This window comes from Pecten maximus, chromosome 5 (assembly GCF_902652985.1).
Source record: "Pecten maximus chromosome 5, xPecMax1.1, whole genome shotgun sequence".
NCBI lineage: Eukaryota > Metazoa > Mollusca > Bivalvia > Pectinida > Pectinidae > Pecten > Pecten maximus.
In genome coordinates, this window is record NC_047019.1 from 29,354,466 (window position 1) to 29,379,733 (window position 25,268).

The window sequence follows — 25,268 nt, forward strand, 5'->3', positions numbered from 1 at the left end:
GTAATTAATATATAAATGTCTAGAATATATAACTACAACATGTTTGTAATCCCCTATGTACTTCTGAAATTTCCATGGCAGAATTTGTAATTTGTGAAAACAATGTACACATTAATTATTGAAGTGTGAGAGATATTCCTCTACACTATTCTAGATGTAACCGACCGGTGTTCATGTGTGTGGATCAGTGTGAGTGTGTGGGTATAGGTGTGTATGTGCTGTAGTGTATATGTGTGGATTGGTGTGTGTGTGTGAGTTTGTATGTGGATCAGTGTGAGTGGGTGGGTATGTATGGATCAGTGTGGGTGTGTGAGTATTTGTGAGGACTATGAGGACTTGTTGTACATGTAATTTATATACTGATAAACCATGAAGTTATAAAGAACTTGAACTTGAACTATACAAAATTACACCCCCCCCCCCCCTCGAGCGGCCGGGTACTGTGGCCTCCCCACCTGGCAGGCGGGAGGACGGTGCCCAGACCGACTGAGCGGGTAAGTGGTTGTTAACTGGCTTGTGTAAGTCTATGAATGTGGGTCACGCGCATGCTTATTGCATAACAATATACAATTATTTCAATATGTGTATATGAATGTATGCTGGTAAATGCGTCTATATATGTATGTATTTTATAAGACTTACATGTACCAAAATCAGCTAAGTTATGACCAACACCTATATATATATCATAAACTTTCACTTTGGAATATGCTTCCTAGAATCGGTGTACGTCATGGGAATTAACATTTCTTGGAACAAAGCTCTAATAGTTATATACAAGTTCCTGTTTGTGGTGGACGCCATATGCATTTTTCGTTCAATTCAGGTATAACATCTCGCTAATAACTTTGGATAGGTAAAATCAAATCATTCTTTCACATTCTTAATTAGGGTATCGATGACATTTATTTCAACAATTTTTCAAATATAATGGTTTACTCCGTGATAAGCATTAACATTATACGAGTGCTCGTGATTTGAATTAGGTTCCTTGATGGTGACTATTATAAAAATTATCAAAAGTATTTCTGAATTGATAAAGTTATTTTGAAATTTTCTCTTTCTATGCGAGCCTCATATGAGATTTATACTCTTCTAACACTCCATGTTCGGAAATGGCTTTGCAGCAGATACCTATTACAAAGAGTTATATACAGTAGATGATACAAATTTCTCATCATTGAGACTTATTGTTCTCCCTAACATGTACTAAATATAGACATGTATATACAGCCAATGGGCAGCGCTGGTAGGCTGTATGGACAGGGAAGTAAATTTCATTTGTATTCTACTAAAGACCAGAAACAATTTATACCTACAACATCTGCATTTTCTTCAAAACTAGTCCATTCCTCGCGCTCCGTTTGCCCTAAAATTGTAGAATATAAAATATTTTTTAATAATCTAAATGGCAGTAAAATCTTGGCATTCACCTTAATAAATTAAAACTTAAGATATTTTAGAATTAAAATATAAATCTTAGAAAAGGTTACAAGGCACGGGGGTCACTTTGGCCCCACAGTGGTCAGTGTGCCCCTTGACCAATGAATGGACACTTAATTAGCATAATATAATTTCATGTATTCTAACCCAAGTATGTGTGAATCTTTATTGTACAGAAATATGTCTATAAATAGACATTTATTATGTAGGGACCGAAAAGACGGTTTAAATTAAACTGGAGTGTACTATTGGCACAAATGGCTTCGCGGCCTTGTCTAGATTACTTTTTTTGTTATGGATCAATAACATAAAGCTAATTAAAGTCAACCAAAAATGTGAAACATTTTGAGGTAGCATAAAAAAGTTATTAGTAATTTGACTTACATCAATTGCCCGGCTCCTTGTCGGGGCTATATTTCAGAATTAAACAGTACACTGTATCTATGTGCATAATTGAGGACATTGACAATTCTATTCATAGTGACAGTGACCTAAATTTTGACCTCACTGGGTCGGCTTTTACTTAGCTTTCCAAAACGGGAGGTAAATTCTACCTCTTCTATGCAGATGTACAATGTACAAAGATTATTGCCGGCAAGTATAGTTGAAATATCATTGTATTCACATAACAAGTACTGATTGTAATAGGAAATCATTACAGAAGTCTCCAAAACCCCCATACTCCCGATGCAAATGTGTTGGCAACGGCAACAAAAGCCATAAGGTTGAATTCGCAAGTCTCCCAATACTCCTTTATTCCAAATTTCATAAAAATCGGACAATATCCAAATTTCGACCAAGCATAGAGAAGGAAAAGCGGCCATTTTATTTTTCCAAGAATAAATGCCGCCATTGTTTTTGTTGTGTCATACTACACCTACCAGCCAAATTTCATTTTAATTTGACGATATCTTAATGTCGACCAATCAGAAGTCATCTCTATACTCATTTCATTTTTAACTTCATATTTTGTTGATACTCAATTCAAGTAAATCTTGTAACCATCCCTCCCACAAAGCTTTATTGAATTGCATTAAACAGTAAAAGAGTAAAAGCGAATTAGAGTTAAAAAAAAATTAAGCCAATGAGAGGCCGTGACGGCGATGGTTGACCAATCGGGAATAAAAGGGTCCATTGCACACATCCTGACCATGACCCTTGTGTAAAGTTTCATTAAATTCCGTCCAATAGTTTTCGAGAAATGGGTAGAAATTTTTTCCATAATATGAAGTATAAATAAGAAAGCCGGAGTAAGCACAAAATCCCCCAATTCGTTTTGCTCAAGATATTGAGCTGAAGCTGTTTCGGCAAAGGGCCAACTATGTTGTATAACTTTTGTCCAATTTCATTTGAATTTTTCAAATAAAATATGTTTAAACTAAACTAAAGGGCCAACTCGATTAAAAAAATGTGGGGAAAAATTCGCTATCAAACCTGTCCAAGCTCTCACGGCAATAATTCTTCCTATGAATTTTCTAATTAGTCTACTAACAATTATTTTAAGTTACTTTAGCTGTTTCGTGGAAGCTGTTTCGTCACATCTTCATACGTAGACCAAACACAAAAATCAAGCACACTTAAATTTACACCAACGCAACAAAACCTACACAATCTGGAACTTCATCGTTCCCCTCCTTTTCTGATCCTGTCCTCCAAGGATTCGGATAAGACGAAGTGAAGCCTCATGCTTCACTTATTCTTCAAAGGGTTAATGGTTAGGTGCCCAGTTTTGAAGAACGACCCAGAGGCCTACTTTCAGCAAGAGGACAATATTCCTGTCTCCAAATTTGGACGGATTACCAGTCCCATTCATCATTCTGAATGATTTCTATGGTCATAACAGCATGCTTGGATCATCCAACATCGATGATAGTGGTAGACGCATTGATGTCATCATCAACAAGCAAAATTAGTGTTTCTTCAACAATGACAACCCTACTTACCTACATCTGTCGTTAAGATCTTTACCAACTTCGACCTGTCATTACGCAATCCATACGGCCACATTGACTATGGTTGGAGAATCGTTGATGATCTTTGCGGAAGTGGCCAATTTACTTTTAAGGAAAGTATCGGACCACCGATAGATGAACCTGTCAGTCGACGCAATATACACAAAACTGTTAAAAGAGATCGGTCTTTTCACAAAACATAACTTCATATCTCTCAATTTTTCACACACCATAACCAACTATTGACAATCATCCGTTTTTGTTTTTACATTATATCTTGACTATTTTAACTCCACTTTTATGTGTATATAGAGACCTTTATCATGTAATTTTAACCCAAAACGTTTTAAAATTCCATATATCACAATTCAATGTTGTTGTCCCAAAATCACCATGGCTGTCAACGGGCTGTTAAACATAATCAATCAACCGAACCTTATAGTCCTACCAGAAATACCCGCAGCTGATACCACTGCATCACATCCACGTTTAAAAAAGGGGCGTTTCAATGGCCCACTGATGATGCCCTGACATGATTTCAAATACTTGGATCGAGACCCGGTCATGACACAAGACCTAAACGTTATTTTGGAATCGTTCATTTAAAGGCGCTACATCTCCGCAAATGGGCAATTTCAATCGATTAAAAGCAAGACTATGCAACACCAAAAACTATATACGTGTGCTTGAAGCTGTTAACACCCTCCTCTAGACTCAACTTATCTTTCTATCTTTTCTCCGCGGACCATATATCTTTTATAATAAATAAGGTATCTTTTATAATTTGGTACTGGATCAACATTAAGTGCTCCATGAATATAATCTTCCATTTTTTGTTTTTTATTACAGCATACATAGCTGATTTCTTCCGACACCATCGTTTTTTACACAGAAGGTATCATCAGGTAACTTCAGGTACGTCTTTCAGTCTAAACTCTGCATTTTCCAAATCGTAGAATTAATAAAAGATTTTTTTATTAAAATGTAGAAGTCATGGACTTTTTAATCAGGAAATAATGAGTCAGCACAACTTGGACAATACATGTTTCACGTTGAGAAAATAAGATAATGGATACATCATCGATTACAATGCAAGACAAGGGTAAATGAGACCGCCAGGGATTCATCTAGAATGTCAGTTTAAGTCATTTGTGAAATACATGTATATACAACTGAAGAGTAACTTGGAGAAATTTTGTAGTGACCAAAACCTGCGGTCCAGGAAGAAGTTTCGTACAATATCGCCTCACTTGGAATCGATAGTCATGGAGACAAAATGAAGCCAGTCGTGTCGCTGGGTCATCATATAGTGTCTGAGAGCAACGACTGTAACGCAATTGGATAAAAAAGGATATAAACGCAAACACATCATGGCCATATCTGCCTGAGACCAACTTTCAGTCCTACGTCAAGAGTCCATGATACATATGTTATTTTCATCTTGGATTTTAATTTTCGCTAAGTATGAAATAAGACTGACAACACTCCACGACTTGAAGAACATATACCAGTCATAAACAAAGTTGCGAAGATTTGCATCGATAAAACCGAGCCCATGTGCTCTATAAGAAGACAATAAGAGGTTTTCAATGGTTTGTTCTCCTTTCGCCCACTTTTTGGAGTTCAAAAGAATTATATAAACACTTGAGAACAATGGCCCACCAATTATAGTCTGTTCTGGGAAAGTTCGTAAATACATGCAGATATTTACCTGTATTTTTTCAAAGTCACACTACATCACAAATATTATTATTATATTAGTAATTTATATTAAAATGTAACGTCTTTTTTTCAGTTATATATATACACACACTCAACAACTTCCAGTTTAACAATGAAAACCATGCCACTTGCAGGTCAGTGGTACAGCTATGGGCACTAAGATGGCTCCTTCATATGCTAATGTATTCATGGGACATCTTGAATCCCAACTTTTAGCATCTGCTCCAATTAAGCCATTCAGCTGGCTCAGATTCATCGATGATATTGAAATCAAATAGACTTCGAACCAGACATCACTCGATGAATTTATAGATCACGCAAACACGTCCCATCCAACAATCAAATTCACTGCAGAGGTCTCCACGGAAACTAACACATTTCTAGACACCAGTTCAACCTTACTTGACGGAAAAATAAACACAGACCTCTATTCCAAACCAACGGACACGCACCAGTATCACCGCCCGTCCAGCTGTCATCCCTCGCACACAACGAAGAGCATTCCCTATTCCCAAGCTCTGCGTATCCGACGGATAGTGTCCGATGATACAGTCTTCGAACGTCGATGCTCAGAACATAAATCACACCTTCTTGCTAGAGGATATAAATCTACTTTGATAAATCAGGAACTAGACAAAGTCAGGGTACTTGACAGAGCCAGCCTTCTAGAATACAAAGTCAGAACTCCGACACAAAGGGTCCCTTGTGTTGTCACGTTCCATCCTAACTTGCCGTCAATTTCTTCCATTTTACATAATCATTGGCGCATCCTTGAGTCGTCAGCTGCACTCAAACGGATCTTTCCAGAACCACCGTTATTGGCCTATCGTAGACCAAAAAATGTAAGAGATCTGGTGGTGAGCAGCAAATTACATTCATCTGCCTCTGTCGTTACAACAGGCTCCTTCAACACATGCAGCAAAAAAATGTGCAAATTGTGCCCATACACTGAGTCCACAGACACGTTTAAATGTGTAATAAACAACCGTGTTTATCACATTTTACAAACACTGACATGCACATCAGCCAATGTTGTATATCTGCTCTCCTGCAAAAAATGCAAAATGCAGTATGTTGGAGAAACCATCACAAAGCTCAACATCAGAATCAACAATCCCCGTTGCTCCATCAAGCAAAACAGACCAGACTTTCCTGTGGTAAGGCACTTCAATTTACCCAGTCACAGTTGGAAGGATATGCAGGTGGTCGCCATTGATCACTGTCCTACCTGGAATGAAACGAAACGTCGTTCCAGAGAAAGATACTGGATTACCAATCTCCAAACCTGCTACCCTCGGGGTATGAACGAACGTTAAAGACGTCTTCTGGATGTACTCTCCATCTGACCATTATATTTGACTATTCATGTAGTTAATTATACAATTTGTTAAAATTTTCATAATTGCTGTACTTTTTGGGGCATCTATTCATTGTTGCTCTTTGAGACTCACATTTAGTCGCCTCCCGCCATAATGCAACAGCATCTTGGTCCGAGTTGGCCCGAATCGTCTGTTTTCCGTAGCGTCCTGTAGGGACACTTCGGCATTTGTATTTCTTATATTTTCAGTCTTGATAAATATTTGAAGTAGTTTTTTCACACCACTCTCTATAATTCTAATGATCTAAAACATATTTTTCTAAAGTTTTTCAGACTTTGTACACGATATTTAATCAATCACTGTAGAGACGATAATGCAACATTTTTTATTCTGAAATCTGATATGAATGCAATGTCGTCCACTAGCAGTATTTAGGGATGAATCGTCTTTGAACTCTTCGATATACTTTCACGTGCGGGGGGATTCAAAATATCTCTGCCGTTGGTCGCATAGCGTTCTAGTGTTGAACATGATGCAGTCACGCTAGTAGCCCGAGTTTTCTCTTGCCCTGTCACCATGTCTGGTGTAGGGCCAGAGCGCACTACTATATGAAAACGTGGAATTATCCGACACCGTTTGGTGTCGCTAAGAATTTGGTGGATATACAATAAAATCGGGTGTGACATAACACCTACCTTACATATATGGATAAATGAGATATTTATTTACCCTGGAACACCCATTTAGTCCCATCTAGGTGGTTTATTCCGTCCGTATAGACCCTCGCTTTACGCTAGTCAAAATTTCGTACTGCTGACCCGCCATTTTGTAAGTGACAGTACGACTAACCACCCGAATCGGAACGCAATGGACCGAAAAGACCACGTATCATTTATTGTGTTTTTCGTCTTACATTGTTTAAAATAAGAAAACTAAGCTTATTATTTCCCAAAACCTGTTATATCCAATTTAAAAATTCATTATTTATGAATTATAAGCGGTAAAATATATAAAAATAAATGTTGTATTTTTTTTCTTTTCGCTCCATCGCGCACTGATTAGGGTAATTAGGCCGACCGCGACCTACATGGTTAGCAATATGGCGCCGAGTCAAGTATGAAATTTTGGCTAGTGTACAACGAGGGTCTATACAGACGAAATAAAACACCTAAGTGGGACTAAAGGGGTGTTTTGGAGTAAATAGATATATCATTTATCCATATATGTAAGGTAGGTGTTATGTCACACCCGATTTTATTGTATTTCACCAAATTCTTAACGACACCAAACGGTGTCGGATAATTCCATGTTTTCATATAGTAGTGCGCTCTGGCCCTACACCAGACATGGTAACAGGGCCAGAGAAAACTCGGGCTATCACGCTAGTATCCGCCTTCGGCCCACGTTTGCCGAAGGGTTTATTGTGGTTTCTCCAGTTACTAAAACATTATTCTTATTGTATTTTATTGTATTTCCAGTACTTCTTATATATATTATGTGATTGTATTTGTATTTTTTTTTTGTGTTTTGATAAAGGGGCGGATTGCATCGAAAATTTAACAAGCCTTATTGTTTACACTGTTTGAATTACTTCTTTGCCCTATATATATATATATAGGATATCTAACAGTGTCTTCAGTATATATTTCACTCGTGTGGCTAATATTTTGATATTAAAATATCAAAATATTAGCCCCACTCGTGAAATATATTTAAGGATTGATTGTCAATTTTGTTGCTTGCATGGACTGATGAAGGGAAGTGAACCTCGTGCAAATGGTACATGAACTGCTTCGCAGTTCACTTCATTTGCACGAGGTTCACTTCCCTTCATCAGTCCATGCAAGCAACAAAATTGACAATCAATCCTTATATTTACGTTAACCAAATTTAAAACTTCGCCACCAGATTGCAAAATTCGGTCGCAACAGTGTGACGTAAGTGCGTCACTTTGTAACATTGTTATACTTATCGTACATGTGTGCACAGTAGTGGAACAGCAGACAGTCAACTATTCTCGTCGCCAAGGCAACACAAAATATAGTGCCATACACGTTTTGATTATTACGATGTTGATACACATAGATACGATATTTTCAAGGTAAAATTTTCATTTATAACAAATATTTATGATATTGTATAATAAAACCTTAGCAATACCCATATAAATACGAATTTAAAGTGCATTGTTGACAGTATAGTATGTGTGTGATTTGGTCACTCGAGACACAGGGACTCGGTTAAAAAAATGACGTGATGCAGTCTAATAACTGGGATATTCATAGCTCGAGAAAAAGTGTAACAATGTGGATTTTAGTCGCAGGTTAGCTGGTGATGTACATGGTGTTCTTGAAATATTGGATTTCATTGTCGCACTGGCGTTTTGGGATGTAAATTCTGATAATAGTAAGTAAAGAAACATTGATTTGAAAATTGGCGGTATTCGACGGCCGGAAACTTGTGTCCTCCATATGTTTAGATTGAGTCAAATTACGACAATAATGTGTCCCTGTTCTCGATATAGCATGCTTCTGCTACCAGTCTGTTTTGTGTTGTTAAATAGTGTTAAAATTGAGGTTTATTTTCTGTGACCACTAAAATGGTATCAAGGCATGGCATTCGAGATACAGCTAACGTTAGACCTACTGCGCTACGTAGGTCATGAGCTTGGTGCTATCGGGGGTGTCAGTGTTCTGTCAGATCCTGTTTTCTAAACTGTCTGCATTATACTGTCATTTTTATTAGCACATAAAGCGGCTATTCCACTTGTGTTTATATACGTTTATAACAATGTTAAACAATTCACAAAATGAAAGTGCATTCAAGACTGTGGCGGTACAGAACTCGATCGCCATTGTAAACTCAGTGAATGTATTCACACGCCGGCAACAAAGTGATTCGTCTCTCAGAACAGAAGCACGCGACCCAAAATCTTCAACGGGAAATGAAGTGAAATGAGTTTACTATGTTCATTGAGGCGGAGCGAAGTGAAAATGTAAATATTATGACATGGGAAGGCCTGAACTATCTGTATAACAAACAATATACCTCTAATATATCTTACAAAGAAATTTACCTTCGTTCTATAGATGTCATGTTTTATATTTTATATCTGATTTATTTTTTCTGTATTTACGTTTAGCACCACGGTCTCCCATTACCTCAATGTTTATCTTGGCTGCATGGGTTGCTGATAAAGGGGCAGATTGCCTCGAAAACTCGAATTACTACATGACCAAATATAAATACATAAGGCATCTTATGTAAAATCCTATATATTTTATGTTTAAAGATATATACAGGGCAGACAGAGCTCCTTGAAATAAATCTTTCCTTGCCAGCAATGGTACGGAATGACAAGATATACGGCTTGTTCGATCATCAGGACATCCAAGTATATTTTATACCAGTTCAATAAATTCATATGTTTGAAAGATTGCCTTTGAAAAACAATGCCTTAATTATCATAGTCAGTATTGCTGTAACATTGTTTCATGGTACAACTATGTGTAACTACTGTATCACTACGACTTCATTGTCAAACCCGACAAAAACATAGTTCAAAAAAGGTAAAAGGAATGTTCGGGGGTTGCTGGTAGCTCATCTCATCTTGGTTTCTTTTAGGACTTGACAACCCAGAATCTTATCACTAAGTCAGACATCAAAGGTTTTCTGGTGTTGGAAAGCCTAGATAAAAATCGGACTTCTTCTATAATATCAGCACTTCGGTTGACACGGATAGATTGTTAAAAACGACGAAGCATTGGCTCATTTGTTTGGTTGTTTTAATGGCCACATTTGTAACGTTAAAAACGCCTACGTGTCACGTGATATTGGTCGAGCCATGCCATCAAAGTCATACTGCCCTGTTAGTCACAACCTGTTAAGTAACATTGAAATGATAATATATTGTATTTTTATCAATAGGAAATCCTAACACGATATAAGGAATGTCCCATAACTCCTCCTCCCATTAAGTACAATAATACTTTCCAATGGCAAATTATCCTAAGTTTAGCATCCCATTTATTTATTTTTTAAAGCTTCCGTAGGGTATGATAGACATACGGTGACCTTCTGAACCGGAAGTGAGGGACACTACAATGCAAGATTGATGCCTAACACACTTAGTTGGCATGGTTACGCACATGTATTTCCCGAGAGTTTCTTTGAAATCGTTCATTTTTCTATTGATTATTTTTTGGAAGGCAGAAACCTGAGACAGAGGAGATTTTTGCGCAAAAAAAAAAAAAAAAAAAACACCACAGGAATCAGTAGCATAATTTTGACGACGTGTTTTATGACGTTACACTTGACAAGAACGTGCTGTTCAACGCAATCTGCCCTTACCTGGTAAGTTTAGCTCGTACAACTTTTGTCAGATGAGTATGTTATCAAAAACCGCAATGTATATTTCGGTAGTATCGCAAAATAATCACATATTTAGACTGAAACGAAAAAACGCATTGACATGGATTTTTTTAAAATCTAAAATTGAAGCGAAATTATGATAGATGTAAAATGATATTGTGCTGTTTTTCTGCAATAATGCATTGCAGTTTTTGATGAAATACTTATTTGACAACAGTTTTATACGCAATAAATTTCATTATCGAGAGAGACACTTTGCTAACCATATGAATCAGACGTTCTGTGATTAAATCATTAACATATTGATAAAAATATTAGCCCTCTTACTAAATATAAGAGTCCAATTCATGTGATGTAACTTGACAATTATACTGTTTTTATAAACCAATATTACATTGGAACAGAAAATATAACGAGAAGTTCTAAATAATTTGCTGAATTGTTCGAAGCCTGCATTCTCTTCTGTAATTGCTGTTTATTAAAATCCCCTAAACGAAGGCTTCTGATTGGTCGAAATTCAAATATTGTTTGATTTCTATGAAAATGTGTTTATAGGTGTTTAATGGGACTGCGAATTAAACCATGTTTTTCGCTGCCATAGCCACCACATTAGCATCTTCGGGACCATGGGAGCGTTTGTAGGACGTATCTGATAGTTTCCCATTACAATTACATGTAGTACTTGTTATTAATTTCATTATCATTTTAGGTGCGAAAGAGGAAGACTGCCTTGACATTCATAGCCACCCACACGGACAGGAAAGCGCCTTTGCATTTGCGTCGGAACTTGAAAGAACTAGGTGGGTAATAACAAGCAATTCCTTACGTTAAACGTTTGAGTGATAATCTTAAGAGTGTAAACCATTCCATCTATAATGAATATTTGACTCTGGCTTATTTAGGGCTTTAGAAAAAGACTTCGGGCCCGCCATCAGCCCCTATGGTCCACCAGGGCCAATATGTGCATATGTATCATCAAGATGCCATCCCATGCTGGTATTTCTAGCCAAGTTTGAATTTATTCCAATAGCAATCCAGCAAAAAATCCTGCACAAAAATTTGATTTCCCTATACAAACTACATGTATAATAAAGTCCCCCTCCCTCCCCCGGGGGAAACGTTAGACCCCCTGGGTCACGAATTCACAATTATGATAAAGCATCTTAAGACCCATCTATGAAGAGTATTTGATTCGGGCAAATCGCTAATTGTCATGAACCATATATAATAGCTTCGGTCCATATTTGGTCTTAAGCATCCTTGGGTGAAGGGGAAGCAATTTTGTGTAAACAGTGGTTCTGGTCCCAGGGGCCTGAGGGCGGTCAAATTTTGGTAATATAAAACATTCTTTAAAATCATTCTTCTGTATAAATAAAAGGATTGGTCCATATTTTGTCCAAAGTATCAATTCTGTAGACAACGCCTGAGGTTGAAATTAAACAACAAGTTAACTCAGAACTAAAGGTCAAAGGCCATTTCGAGGGTCAAAGTCAAAAATCTTTTCAGTGGTGAACGTTTTTGATGACATTATCAAACAGAGATGGTCGGAATTAAACAAAGAAACGGCTGACCATAAGTCAATGTCACTGGCGGGTTAAAGGTCGACACATTTTGTATCTTTTCACTGATGAATATTTCGTGATGATATTACAAACAAATTAAGAGGCCCATGGGCCTTAACGGTCACCCGGATTTTGGTATATTTAACCCCTGTGACCATGAATGCTGGTAAAGTTCATTCATTTGAACAAATTATGTATAGCCCTTTACACCAGAATGCTATAGGCCCCTATCCCATCTCGAGGCCTAATTGGTTATTGAAAAAACATTGTCCTTTCAATGTTTTTCCATATTTGACCCCTAAGACCTTCAATGAAGCTCAATGTCATTAATTTGATCAATCCTGATAGCTGTTCAACACAGCATGCCTAAGGCCCCATTTCAGGTCTCTGGGCCTCTTAATTGCTTATAGCCAATCTAATTACGATACATGAACATCTCACGACATCGCATAAATGGTCACGTTCTAGTGACCTTTGATATCTCAATATTTCACTTTCAGATCGAATTGTCAATTTTTCAATGTCATCAATCTCACCCATTCGTCACATCATGATGCAGTGGCGTAGGAAGCGGGGGGGCAGGGGGGGCAATTGCCCCCCCCCCCCCCACTTTTTACAGTGGGGGGGGGGGGGGGGGGGGGGGCAAACATATCTTTTTGCCCCCCCACTTTTTGACATCCAAAATCTAAAAAAGGGGAAAAAACACGAATTTATATATTCATTTCGATAAATATCTGTATATTTTCGAACCGATAATGTTTTCTTGAAGGCAACGATAAAAACTTTATCTTGTACATCCGGAACATTCCGACTTTTATACTAGTATATCAATCCTCAGACCTGTGTGTCGGTCGTCTGCAATAGAGCCTGGTAAGTCAATATTTATATCTTAATACGAAATTTTGCTTAACCTCATCACATAGATTCAATAAGTTGATGATAATTTGTGAAGTTAATTGAGTTCATAATGAGAACAAGACAGAAACACAACATGAATAAGAATGCGCGGTTTTAATGTGAATAGAGTGACACTAATAACCGACAGGTACGAGGAAATACAAAAAAAAAATTCGTCTCGCGCCTACGGCGCTCGATTATTACTTAGTTACTGGACCCCCCGCCCTTTCGAAAATCCTGGCCGGGCCTATAGCTAGTGATTCATGTTTTGCCATAAATAATATATCCTGATTTGCGTCAATAACTTATTTTGTACTACATAAATTATCAAAATTATCATGGGATGTTGAAATGATAATTATTGGCTAATTTTGCGGAGATGGCATACGGTTTGTTTAGTGCGTAAAATTTAAGGTTAAAAAAAATTTTGCCCCCCCACTTTTTGACGACTTACTACGCCACTGTGATGCATCTGAAGCTGACTACTTCGGTACAGAATGGATATAGCTATATGCTTCGTTGGACGAAATGACTTTAAACAGATTGACAGAGTACGCAAGCTTTGCGCTGCTATATCGCATCTTTAAGTAGCAATTTGATTGGTTAATCCAAAATGCCATTCTGACGTGAAGTCGTTAGATGATCATGTAACGTAGTGAGAACGAGAATCTATATCATGTCCACCAGGTGTCAGGACCAGAGGAAACCCGGACTGATTGCTTAGAAAAAAAAGGAGCCATTTAAACATTTTAGCATATGTTACCCATTTGACATTGAATGAAGGCCAATGCCTTTCATTTGAACAATCTTGATAGTTCTTCATCTTAGCATGCTACAGGCAGTGTCGGTCCTAGAGGAAAAGTTTGAATTGTAAATTGTTTACGACGGACGACACCGCACTAAAGCGTTACGTTGAATAGACCTGGCAGGACATGAATGAGTTTTAAATGTGTTCGTCGCTTATAATGTGTGTTTTCTTAATAATATCATCCCTTCTTGCACAAAACACAGAGAAAGTACACATGTAGAATCTATAAGCAATAGATACTAAGGCCCATTCATGTCTATTCATGTCTTTAGGGGGACCCTGTTTTAATTGAAGGGTAATCGCCCAATGCACTCTGGGAGAAATTGCAATAGGCCTACTTCCGGTGATCATCTGAAATGTGAAAGTGTAAATAAACGGGTGAGTTCTTGCAATGTTGAAATTTAGAACATCATTCCTCTAGATTTACTGAAAGTACACTATTGGTGAATGACCTGTCGCCGAGACGAGGTTGTTCTTGCCCGCTTCAAGTGAATAGAGATGGATATCCAGGATGGGCAAAACCACCCACTTCGGCACTTGGCAAGCGATACTGTACACGAACTCGGGCAGATTGATTGTTACAAAAAATAACTAAAAACAGCCAAAATCTATTAAACAGTAAATTTTGAAATATATTATTTAATGTCTAAAAGACGTTTTTACTGAAAGCGTTGTCTACCTAGAAACTTTGTTACACTTCCGGAAGTATTGCATCAAAGGGAAAGGGCTTAATATAAGTTTGATAATTATAACTTGTGCCCAATTCCCATGTATATAATATGAAACAGGCAATGCCTGAAAAGAGCGAAGCCAGCTAGTATGCCAATGTATAACATAAAAATATAGCGATAAACGTTTCGCCGTTTAATAATGAGTAAGTAATTATAACCGGAAACCAGAGACTTCTGAAGATGCTATTTCTCAGAAACTTGTGAAATGCTTTGTAGTATGTATGGTCAATATCAACATGCAAAGGATTTTTTTTGAATTTGCGGGAATGTTTGTGAATTGGTTATCTCCATTGCTTTGTGCTGACTTTCAAAACCCAACATTTTAATTTTTTATTTTCTGTTTGGGGTTGAACATTTGGAATTGTTTCGCCCTTGGTTTTGCATAGTACAGTATGTGTGATCATTCTCTGCAGAGACATATGAATGATTTATTGCATATAATGTGTTTATATACCAGACATATATCTCTGTATATACCTAAAATGAGAGTTTTCTTACAGCAGTTAAACTGTAGGTATATGGCCCCATGTAGTTGAAGGATCAAAGCATGACATTGAGTACATGCCAATTATTTCCATTGGTTCCTTTCAACCATACTTTTATGTGAATGTCCAAATGAATTGCTGCTTTCACTTCAGAAAGTGTAGCCCAACCATTATTGAATAGCGTATGTGTCCTGTATGTGGAATTAGAAATTGATGTGTTTTGAACCAATTTTAATATATTTTTTTTAAATCTTCCCAGAAAATCCAGTTTTTATACATATCTGTACAGATGTGCTTTCTCAATCTTTGAAAAAATCATCACCATGTAATGATAAACATCAAATTGCATCACTGCAACACCAATGGTGAACATGTAAACTTGATTCACAGGGACATGTCTAGTCTTATATTTAAAAATAAATACATTTTGTAGCCAGAAATAGCTATATGTTAATTTATATAGGTATTTCTAGCTATTTTTTCAATATAAGACAAGACATGTCCCTGTGGTTGATTAGAGGAACAATTGTTAAGTTCCAATGTAGACAGAGCTATAACCAAGGCACTGGACTGTTAATTGTCTTTGATTATTTTCCCCTTATTAGCCTTGATACAAAGTAGAATAATCAGTGAGCTTAAATGAGTAATTTAAAATATGTAATACCCAAACCTGTATAGTAATTAAAACTATAAAGTGCAGTACAGTACAGTACAGGTCTAACAATGTTATGTCTAGTTATAACCAGAAGTGGATCCAGGATGGATAAAAAATCTAGACAACAGTTACAATTCAGGATGTCAATCGATTTTATTTCTGCTTAATTTCACAATCAATATAACACTTGAGAAGGATGTAGTATTTTGTTGTTCATGGTGCAAATTCAGCAGCTCATATCTATGTAGTTGTTGTTCTAGCCTCTTTATTTCAGCTGCTGCTGACAAAACTTTCAAAGCTGTATCTGAAAAAATACAATAGTTACAAATGTTGTTTTTTTTCATATTTTTCATTTAATGACAACACTCTTAAGCTAAAGCTTTCATTTTTCTACATGTCGGGAGTATGCTTTACAATATCTCAACAAATAGGATGTATATATTCTATGTATGTGCTATTCCCACCCTATACATGAAGTCTTTTGACATGCCTGCTGTTTACTTTATAGACAAGAAAATAGAACACATATGTACAATCATTTTACATGTATTTTAATTGGTAAATTAGAAAGCTCAGGATTCATATCAGGCAAGGTCATGGATGTTAGAATACTCAGGGGGTGGGGTCGGACAAGATATGCTTACTGATGGTGGATAAGGTCATGGATTAATAACACTCTGGGATTAGATTAGACAGTTTCAAAATTTCACTTGTATTATATTGTAGTTACCGATGTTTATTATAGAGGAAGGAAAATCAAATGCATACAATTAGTCAAGCTGTCACACCATTATGTTTGACTGGTTTATAGATTCAAATGTGGTTTATTAAATATTTAGTTATAATTTTCACTCAATGCCAATATGATAATCAACAGGAAAGTGTTCCATTAAAAAATATCACATTATCATTAGATATCCCAAATATTAGTGCCAAATGGAGGCGTTCCAGTAATATACACATTTCATGTGGTAGTACATTTGGTAATCTGTGAGGGGAAAATAAGTGTGAATCAGATGTAATTTTGCAACATTAATATTGTTGGTAACGGTAACATAGCTGGTAACTACAATGTAACTTAATGTCTCAACCAACCTTATGTATATACGGTGTTCTATAGTGGAATTAAAAATACAGTAAGATTTGAGAGATTGTCATCTTTTAATTAAAACTGGTATTGGGCACCACTGATACATGTATAAGGCATGATCTAAACAATAATTTAATTATACATATTTATTGAAAAAAAAAGCTTAATTTATGGTACATCACTACAAAAAAATCCTACTTTCAGTTTTGAAATATCAAGATAGACAGAGAAATCAATGGAAACAAATATTTTGGCATACTTTTGAAATTAATAGCTAATGAATTTGATATAACCACATGGACATGTCTGGTCTTATATTTTAAAAACAGCCAGAAATACTTACATATAAAGTATTCATATAGGTATATCTGGCTATTTTTTTAATATAAGGCTAGACATGCCCCTGTGGTATAAGTTAACTGTAATAAAAGCATGCATACATGATGAGAGTGTTTCAAATGGTATCAGATAGCCCGAGTAAGAGTTTCCTCTTGCCCTAACACCACACCAGACATACATATCAGACTGCAGTATAACGTTAGGCAAACCTTGCCACAAGAAAGTGAAAGTACACTGCTGATGACTAAATACATGAAGACAAGATTCCAACCTTTCGCAGTAAATACATGTTTGTACTACACATACATGTATTTCGTTACACTAGTCTTACTGTACAGTACACAACGGTGACATTACCTTGTTGCTTCTACTTTCGTTTTGACATGCTTTTGTACGCCTTCACCCACCTCAAGCTCATTTTCATGTCGCTTTTACTTACGTTTTAGGTTCCATGAATTGTAGAATATACAACACCGCCCTCCAATCTATCAGGGTATCGGCCGTAACTGTTGCCAGTTCCCCACGAGCACGTTTTCACCATTTTCTGTTTCCATATATGTATTCTCGCGGTGTTCAACTGAGGTCCGACAAGTTGGCGGAAGTAATGGCGGACAATCGACCTCGCGTTCTGATTGGCTAGATTTATATATAGCAACCACGTTGCCTAGGAACGACATGGAGGGTGCAACATCTCGGTACATTTTCGGCAATCATCGGAAATATGCCGAATGTTCCCAGTTCCGTCCTCGAAACCATAATATTCGAGCTACATTTTAATCGCACACTATAACAGATATTTTTTACAAAAATAATTAATCAGCATTATGAACACACCAACTGGATTTACGTAACGTTCGACTTTTTCTAAAGTTTCTGCAGACAACTGGAGCGGGTTGCTCACGCTCACTTCCGGCAGAAAATTTTCAGGCTGTACCATCCCGTCAACGTTATGCTAAGCTGGACTAGAATACTGTACATACGCGCACGTTAACGGTAAAGAGCTTCGCTCGGGCAGCTTCGCTGCCCGAATAGCTTCGCTCTTATTAGTTCCTGTACATTCATGAATAAAAACGGTCACAGGGATTGACACTAACTTAATCACTTTGACAGACCGCCGGGCTGCCAAGTTTAGGAATGAGGCAGCCCGGGCTGCCAAAGAAGGTGCCCCTCTTTGGGGATTTGGGGGCATATGTCGCTCAAGTCCTTACCCCAACAAGGAGGTGAAAATTGAATATTCTAGATACAGATTACTGCATGCTAGTTCATTCTGAGTATAAAAATATTACATCTTGCACCAAGGGGTTTCATGAAAAAAGTTTTGGAAATAACTTTTTTGAAGTAAATGAAGAAAACTTTTGCTGGACATTATACATTTGACTGAAAATGTTGGCAGCCCACAGTGCTGCTGGTCTGGATATTCTGGCAGCCCGACCAGATTCCAGACAGCGCAGGGCTGCCGGGCTACTGTTAGTGTCGACCCTGCGGTCATTTTTCCAATGATCATCTAACATTATTTCAAATTTTATGACAGAATCAGCATTGACAACAATTTGTGGCAAGCTATTCCATAAATCAATAACTCGGTAACTGAAAAAATGTTTCCTTCCATCAAGACGACATCGCTTTTTGAATATTTTCTTATCGTGGCCTCAGGTTCTACTCATCTTGTCCATTTAGAAAAAGTTTTTTGTTATTCTACTATCGTATATGTTATTTACTATTTTAAAAACGTTAATCATATCTCCTCTGGTCCTACGGTGCTGTAGCGTTGGGAGATTTAAGCGTTGTAGCCGTTCTGGGTACGAGATATTTTTAAATCCAGGGATCAGTTTTGTTGTCCTTCTCTGCACATTTTCGATGAGTTCTATGTATCTTTTACTTTTGATGGGTTCCAAACACTTGCAGCATACTCAAGGTGGGGTCTAACTAGAGCTTTAAATAATATTTTGAACATGAGTTCGTCCAGATACACGAAAGATCTTCTAATCAGTCCAACTATACTGTTAGCTTTATTGACAATTAAATGTATGTGCGTTTTGAAGTTTAAATCCTCATCTATGGTGACACCAATGTCCTTTTCGTTCTTGACATGTTCCAGTTCGATTCTTTCTCCTCCCGATCCTTCCATATAGTATTTTCGTTTTTGAGTTGCTTTAAGCGAAAGAACTTTACATTTATTAGGGTGGAATTTCAGTAGCCATTCGTCGGACCAATTTTGAAGATTATCCAAATCGTTCTGGAGTATTTTAACATCCTCGCTATTGCTTATTTGTCTGTATAATTTGGTATCATCAGCAAAGAGTGGCGATTGGGACACTGGTATTTCTGGTAGATCATTGATATATACAACAAATAATATTGGTATTTCTGGTAGATCGTTGATATATACAACAAATAATATTGGGCCCAATACACTTCCCTGGGGGATACCACTCATTACCGGGTACGATTTAGAGGATTCTCCGTTGACTATTACTCGCTGGCATCTATTTCTTAAGAAGTCTTTTATCCAATTAACAACCTGAAGGTCATTTTGTTAAGCCGTTTTTGCATTTATGCGACGTCGACTTGCATTAGACGGACTTTTAAAAAAGTTAACTTGAAAGCGATTTTGGCTATTTTAAGTAACAAAACTACAGTACCTTAATTGGTGTATATAATGTATTTCACACACATAACCTTATTTTGTGCATAATATGGTCATTAATGTACGAATAAGGCTCCGATCTTGCGAACCCCAATTTTATAATATATAATATATAATTAAGAATAAAAATTAATGCTTGATCATGCTACTCTCCTTAAGCCAAAATAGATGAAAACCTTTGATCTGAAATATAACTGGCTGCGAACAGACAATTTATGGTGGTTTTAGCCTTTGATATAGTCCGAATTTTCTGACGATCTTACTATGTTAACCAGCTTTTGGGATGTTAACATCAGAACCCTTCGGATTACCTTTGGTATTGAGGGGGTGTGCCCCTGCTGTTTGTCAGATGACCGTTTAGACACATGGGTCTCTTGTTATGTCTGTGATTTTTCAGGATGAAGTTGCATGTCAGGGTGTTGAGTAGGGTATCTCCCAGAACTTTCCTGATGCTATGTGAATTCCTCATTCGACTTGACCGACTCCGCCTCCTTCGCTCTCTTCATTCAAACTTTCCATCTAGTTAACGTTGCTGATATTAATATGACGTTTTATTGCCTTTGCTGTCTTGTGTCATCTCCTCATTTTCTTGCTTTACTAGATTCCAGCGGCCCATTAGTTAATCCGAGAGCCAGGTACGCCATTTTTGTTTTTATTCATGAACTTTTCTGCACATGCTCGTATTGAGAGTTGTTGGCAGCGGTTAATTTTCTCACTTCGGGTCTAAGTTACATTTTCAAAAACTTATATTTTTAAGAACTTGGGTTATCTTCAGACTTTGAGTGTTACGGTAAAGTTTATAGTTGAGAAATGTGCAAAAATACACAATCCCAATTCTTGTCTACCACTATACACTGCTACTGAGTATGCATATAATAGCACTATATGGTCCATTGTCATATGACCATCAAGGTCCATGGGCCTCTTGTCCATGGTACATCCATTCTTCCCTCTATAAACAAGCCTTGTTATCGCTATTTCTCGAGAAGTACATGTACTAAGAATGCTTATTTCTTTTATACGTAACGTTTGGGTAAATTCTCTTTAAGCTTTAAACTTGTGCCAGTTGAATTTTTAGACTAATTTGGTTAAGGAAAATTAAAGTGATTATTTTACTCTATAAAATGGGTATAATCGATCATGACTTATTGGCATTTTGACACTAGCTGAATGCCATGTATTTTTGTATCTTTTCAGATATCTCACATGAGCATTTGAGTCACTGCCAGCAATATATCAATTAAAAAAAAAAAAGATGGCTGTACCTGCTCCTTACTACAATGATGCTGAAAACTGTGTATGTAGATCTGAATTATTTTATAGAATATGTAACATGGTATATTGCATAATTGTAACACTGGTAACTGTAAAAGTCTGAATTTTGGCGAAAAGTATGAGATTTATAATACATATCTGAATTTTAGCAGAAAAGTCATAATTTTTCAGATATACCTTTTAATTTCAGATATGTTTGGTAAGATTTAGACTTTTTTAATATTTGTGCCCCCGGGCAACCCCTCTCGCTGGCTACCTCCCGTTGTTTTTTTCTATGTTTCATTCAATGGCGGGTGCCAAGGTCCTTTTTATCTCTTCTTATTTGCATAATGTTGCATATTTTACAGGAAATAGCAAGAAAAGGTGATGCACTGTCTCCGGTACTGTCAGAAGATGTGTGCAATGTATGCTGTGATTCAGGTATTGTAAAAGAACACAAATCCTATAAAAAAAGGTTTGATCCTAGATCTATGTGTTCCCGATGCAAAAGAGATATGAAGAAGAATAAGCTGAGATCACATGCTCGAAACGGGAAGTTATTGGATCATTGGCCTGTAAGAAAAAAAGTTGAGAGTAAAGAGAAGAGAAAGACTTCATCCTCAAAAGAAGAAAGAAAAAAACGGAAGAAATTGTTCAGCCTGAAGAATTTTCATTGTCTTAGAGGGGATAAAACTGAGGTAAACAGTCATCCCGATAAGATAGAACAAGACAGTGGGATTTACCTAAGTGGTAAGACATGTCAGGGGGACACATCTGATGTTTCTGTGACATGTCAGAATGGCCTGGGAAATGTCTTGCCTTTGGAAGGAGAATTATCAGATGCTCACCAGTTTTCTTGGAATGACAGCTTCAGGGATATTCACGTTTTTTCCTTAGACATGGATTTGTCTTCACTGCAGTATCAGTCTGATGTCATAGTGAATGCCATTGTTTCTAGAACTGTTGAGGCAGATGGAATTAGTTACGGAACAACCTATGAATGTGATGAAGATGATAAGTGTGAGGACACCATGGTAAAGGAAGTTGTCACAGCTTGTAAGCAGTCGGCAAGAATTCAGCCAGACTTAACATCTTTTGAAAGATCAAGTTCTGATCTTCAACCATGTGGACTGGAGTTTCATGTCCCTGTTCAATGTACAGAAGTTGTCGAGGACTATACTCCTCGTCCTGTGGCAATAACAGAAAGTCAGCTGTCTGGAAATTCAAGTGAAAGTTACAGCAAAGATGATTACGTTGAGAACACCAAGCCTTCTCCTCCAGACTTCAGGCAGATATGCCATACAGAACCGTTCGTGTGTGTTACAGAGTCATGCAGCCAGTTAATGAGTACTGACTACAAGGTCGTTGAGTCAAAGATTGTTAAATGGATTGACGCTACGGAATCACTTAGTCAACCAGAAATCAAAGATATGAAAAGGGATAACTTTGAAGAGAAGTTGAAGGGGTGTCCTTTTACAAAGACTGGCACAGAGGAGGACCGCCATTGTGATAAACCGTTTATTAATGGAAGCTCTGATGAAAAAGTACAAAGTAAATCCAAGATGTTGATGGGTGGAAAGCTACCATCATGCTCGTCTCCAGATTGGTTCCAAAGAACACCTTCGTGTTATACCTGTAGCAGGTGTGAATTTTCTACAACGGGCTCTGCCCTATCTGAAGGAGAACTACTGAGTTCAACATCTTTGTCCAGGAAACGTAGCTGTGGTCAAGCAAAAATGTCTTCTGTCTTTCTGGTGGATCAGTATACTTTCTCTTTTCGTGTCTTTCTGGCAGAACTCTGTAAGTGTACCTTCCTTTTTTTTTTGATTTCTCTTTGGTTAGACTTTGAGAAGAAACAAAAGGTCCATGAAGGAGAACACAAGAATGTTTTTACCTTACTTCAGTCTCGCACAGATACAGAATCAGGGAAAAGTCCTAAACAAAATAAAACAAATGATGACAGGAAACCAAAAGATTGTAATCTGTTTGGGAACAGCAAACTGGCAAATAATGAGTTAACTACTGCAGGAGATTGGAATTCATCTGATGTAGTGGAGCCCCTTCATGTCTATGTTCCATCTGTAGACCAGTCAAACCCAGCAGTTTACACAGCAAATGAGAATATCTCTCAGCCAAATTCAACAGAATTTCTAAATGTGCACCAGCAAGAGTTAAGACACACTCGGTCAGACCAAATGTCGTCACTCCAAAGAAAAAGCAGACTGGTACAGAGAAAAAAACATGCCCGACATCTTTGCTGCAAAAGACATGCAATAAAGCATGAATACACATGTATACACATTCCTAAATCTAGAACCTCAAGGAGACTTGTCAAAAGGATGAACAGCCTGGAGAATTTTGTTTTCCAACGAAGCAAGGTTGTGAAGAACAGTAAACATGATACAGGAAGACGTGATTACCTGCATTCCATGCTTAATGTGAGGTCAGATCTAAATGTATTCATGCTTCCCTTTAACCATCCAAACAGTCAGCCAGCCAACGGAACTGATGAAGCGGGACATGGAAATAGAGATGGAGAACTTGGGGCTTCAGCAGGAAGACTCTCCAGCCTGGAGACCCCACCTAGCACTGTCAATGGACATATTGGAGTATTTGAACAGATCAGCACAGGAACTGTAACGGAGAGTATGAAGTTTGAATGGGCTAGGTTCAAATCTTTCTGGTCCTTTCCGATGTCCTGTCCTATTCCACCAACTGTTCTGGCTAAGTATGGGTTTTACTATACAGGGAACGAGGACAAGGTGTGTTGCTTCTGCTGTGGAGTGACGCATGGAAACTGGCAAAAAGGACAGTCTGTCTATGCTATGCACTATCAGATTTCAAGAAGATGTCGGTGAGTTATTTGAATATATTGTTTGTAAACAATTGTAAAATGTCAACTCCTAGTGGAAACACTTTCTGAATAATTCTTAAGTCCACTCAACTTCAATTAAAGGAATATGGTTTAACCTCTCAATAAAGACCAATGTCACTTATTAAAGATAAAATTATAACTCATACTAATCCCTCAGGAGTCTCAGTTCTTTTAAGATTTTCCTGAAACTAAACATCTTTCTACAAAATTGTACAGACGTATCTATAACAGATCAAGTACCAGTATCATTGGTTCAAATCTAACCTCTTCTTAATGCCTTGTCACCACTCCATTTATTGTGAACCTATTTAATTGGGACGCTCTCAGATTTCAACATGTGACTTAATTTAAATCAATTATTGGTGCCTCCTGCACACAGTTAAACAATATAAAGGAACTTCCATTAGAGCAGCCATGATTTAGTGAAATGCTTTTAGAGCAAAAAGTGCCAATAAACTATGACCTCTTCAGTATATAGGTAAACAGTGTATATAGCCGACAGGAACCAAGGTGGCTCTCTTGATCTACCTGGCATTTACGTATACATATTCCTATCACTCACTGTTATAACTAAAACAGTTGATGTGTAATGCACATCCTAATTGATCTCTAATGATTTTTCAGAACATATTCATAGAAATAAATTGTTTCCTTCATTTGGAAAATTCATCTTATGGCATCTCTCCTTTTTAGAAACAATGTACTTTATGTATTTTCAGGGAGAACTTTTGTGTAAATTTGTATAAAAATTTAGAAAAAGGACCAGAGTGTCTGAACTGTATATGTAAGGAGTGTCACTGATATTAACATACTGTGAATTATTTTGCAGCTTCATGCTAGGGGAAGATGTTGGAAACGTGCCGATTCATGGTCCATATTCCTCCCTGAACCGAAGAGGTGGAGGTCAAGGTAAGAATAACTGATGTAGTCTGATGGCCATTGTCTTATTTTCCTTTAAGACAAACAAATTTTGACTCAGAATTTTCAATTTTTATTAGTGAGACAATCCTGTGACATCTATTATCATTGACGTTGCAACAGTCTTTCTCTGTTTTATAATTATAACGGGTCAGTGATAAATTATGTTATGATACGCTAGGTTAATCAGAATCAATTAT

At 37.2% G+C, this 25,268-nt stretch overlaps 1 protein-coding gene across 2 annotated transcripts in view; it reads left to right on the plus strand.

Annotated features, from left to right (window-relative positions):
* Positions 1-773: 773 nt before the first annotated feature.
* LOC117327746 overlaps positions 774-25,268 on the plus strand; it is a 40,046-nt gene continuing 15,551 nt past the window's right edge. The window contains exons 1-8 of one of the 2 annotated variants that reach the window (XM_033884875.1): positions 774-826; positions 4,245-4,310; positions 10,649-10,789; positions 11,517-11,607; positions 20,623-20,656; positions 21,219-21,318; positions 21,644-24,129; positions 24,980-25,059. In XM_033884875.1, coding sequence (XP_033740766.1) covers positions 21,277-21,318; positions 21,644-24,129; positions 24,980-25,059 — 2,608 coding nt within the window. In that variant the 5' untranslated portion in view covers positions 774-826; positions 4,245-4,310; positions 10,649-10,789; ... (1 more) ...; positions 20,623-20,656; positions 21,219-21,276. Of the gene's footprint in view, positions 827-4,244; positions 4,311-10,648; positions 10,790-11,516; positions 11,608-14,379; positions 14,453-20,622; positions 20,657-21,218; positions 21,319-21,643; positions 24,130-24,979; positions 25,060-25,268 lie in introns of those variants that run through there. The other variant, XM_033884876.1, reaches the window with a different exon arrangement.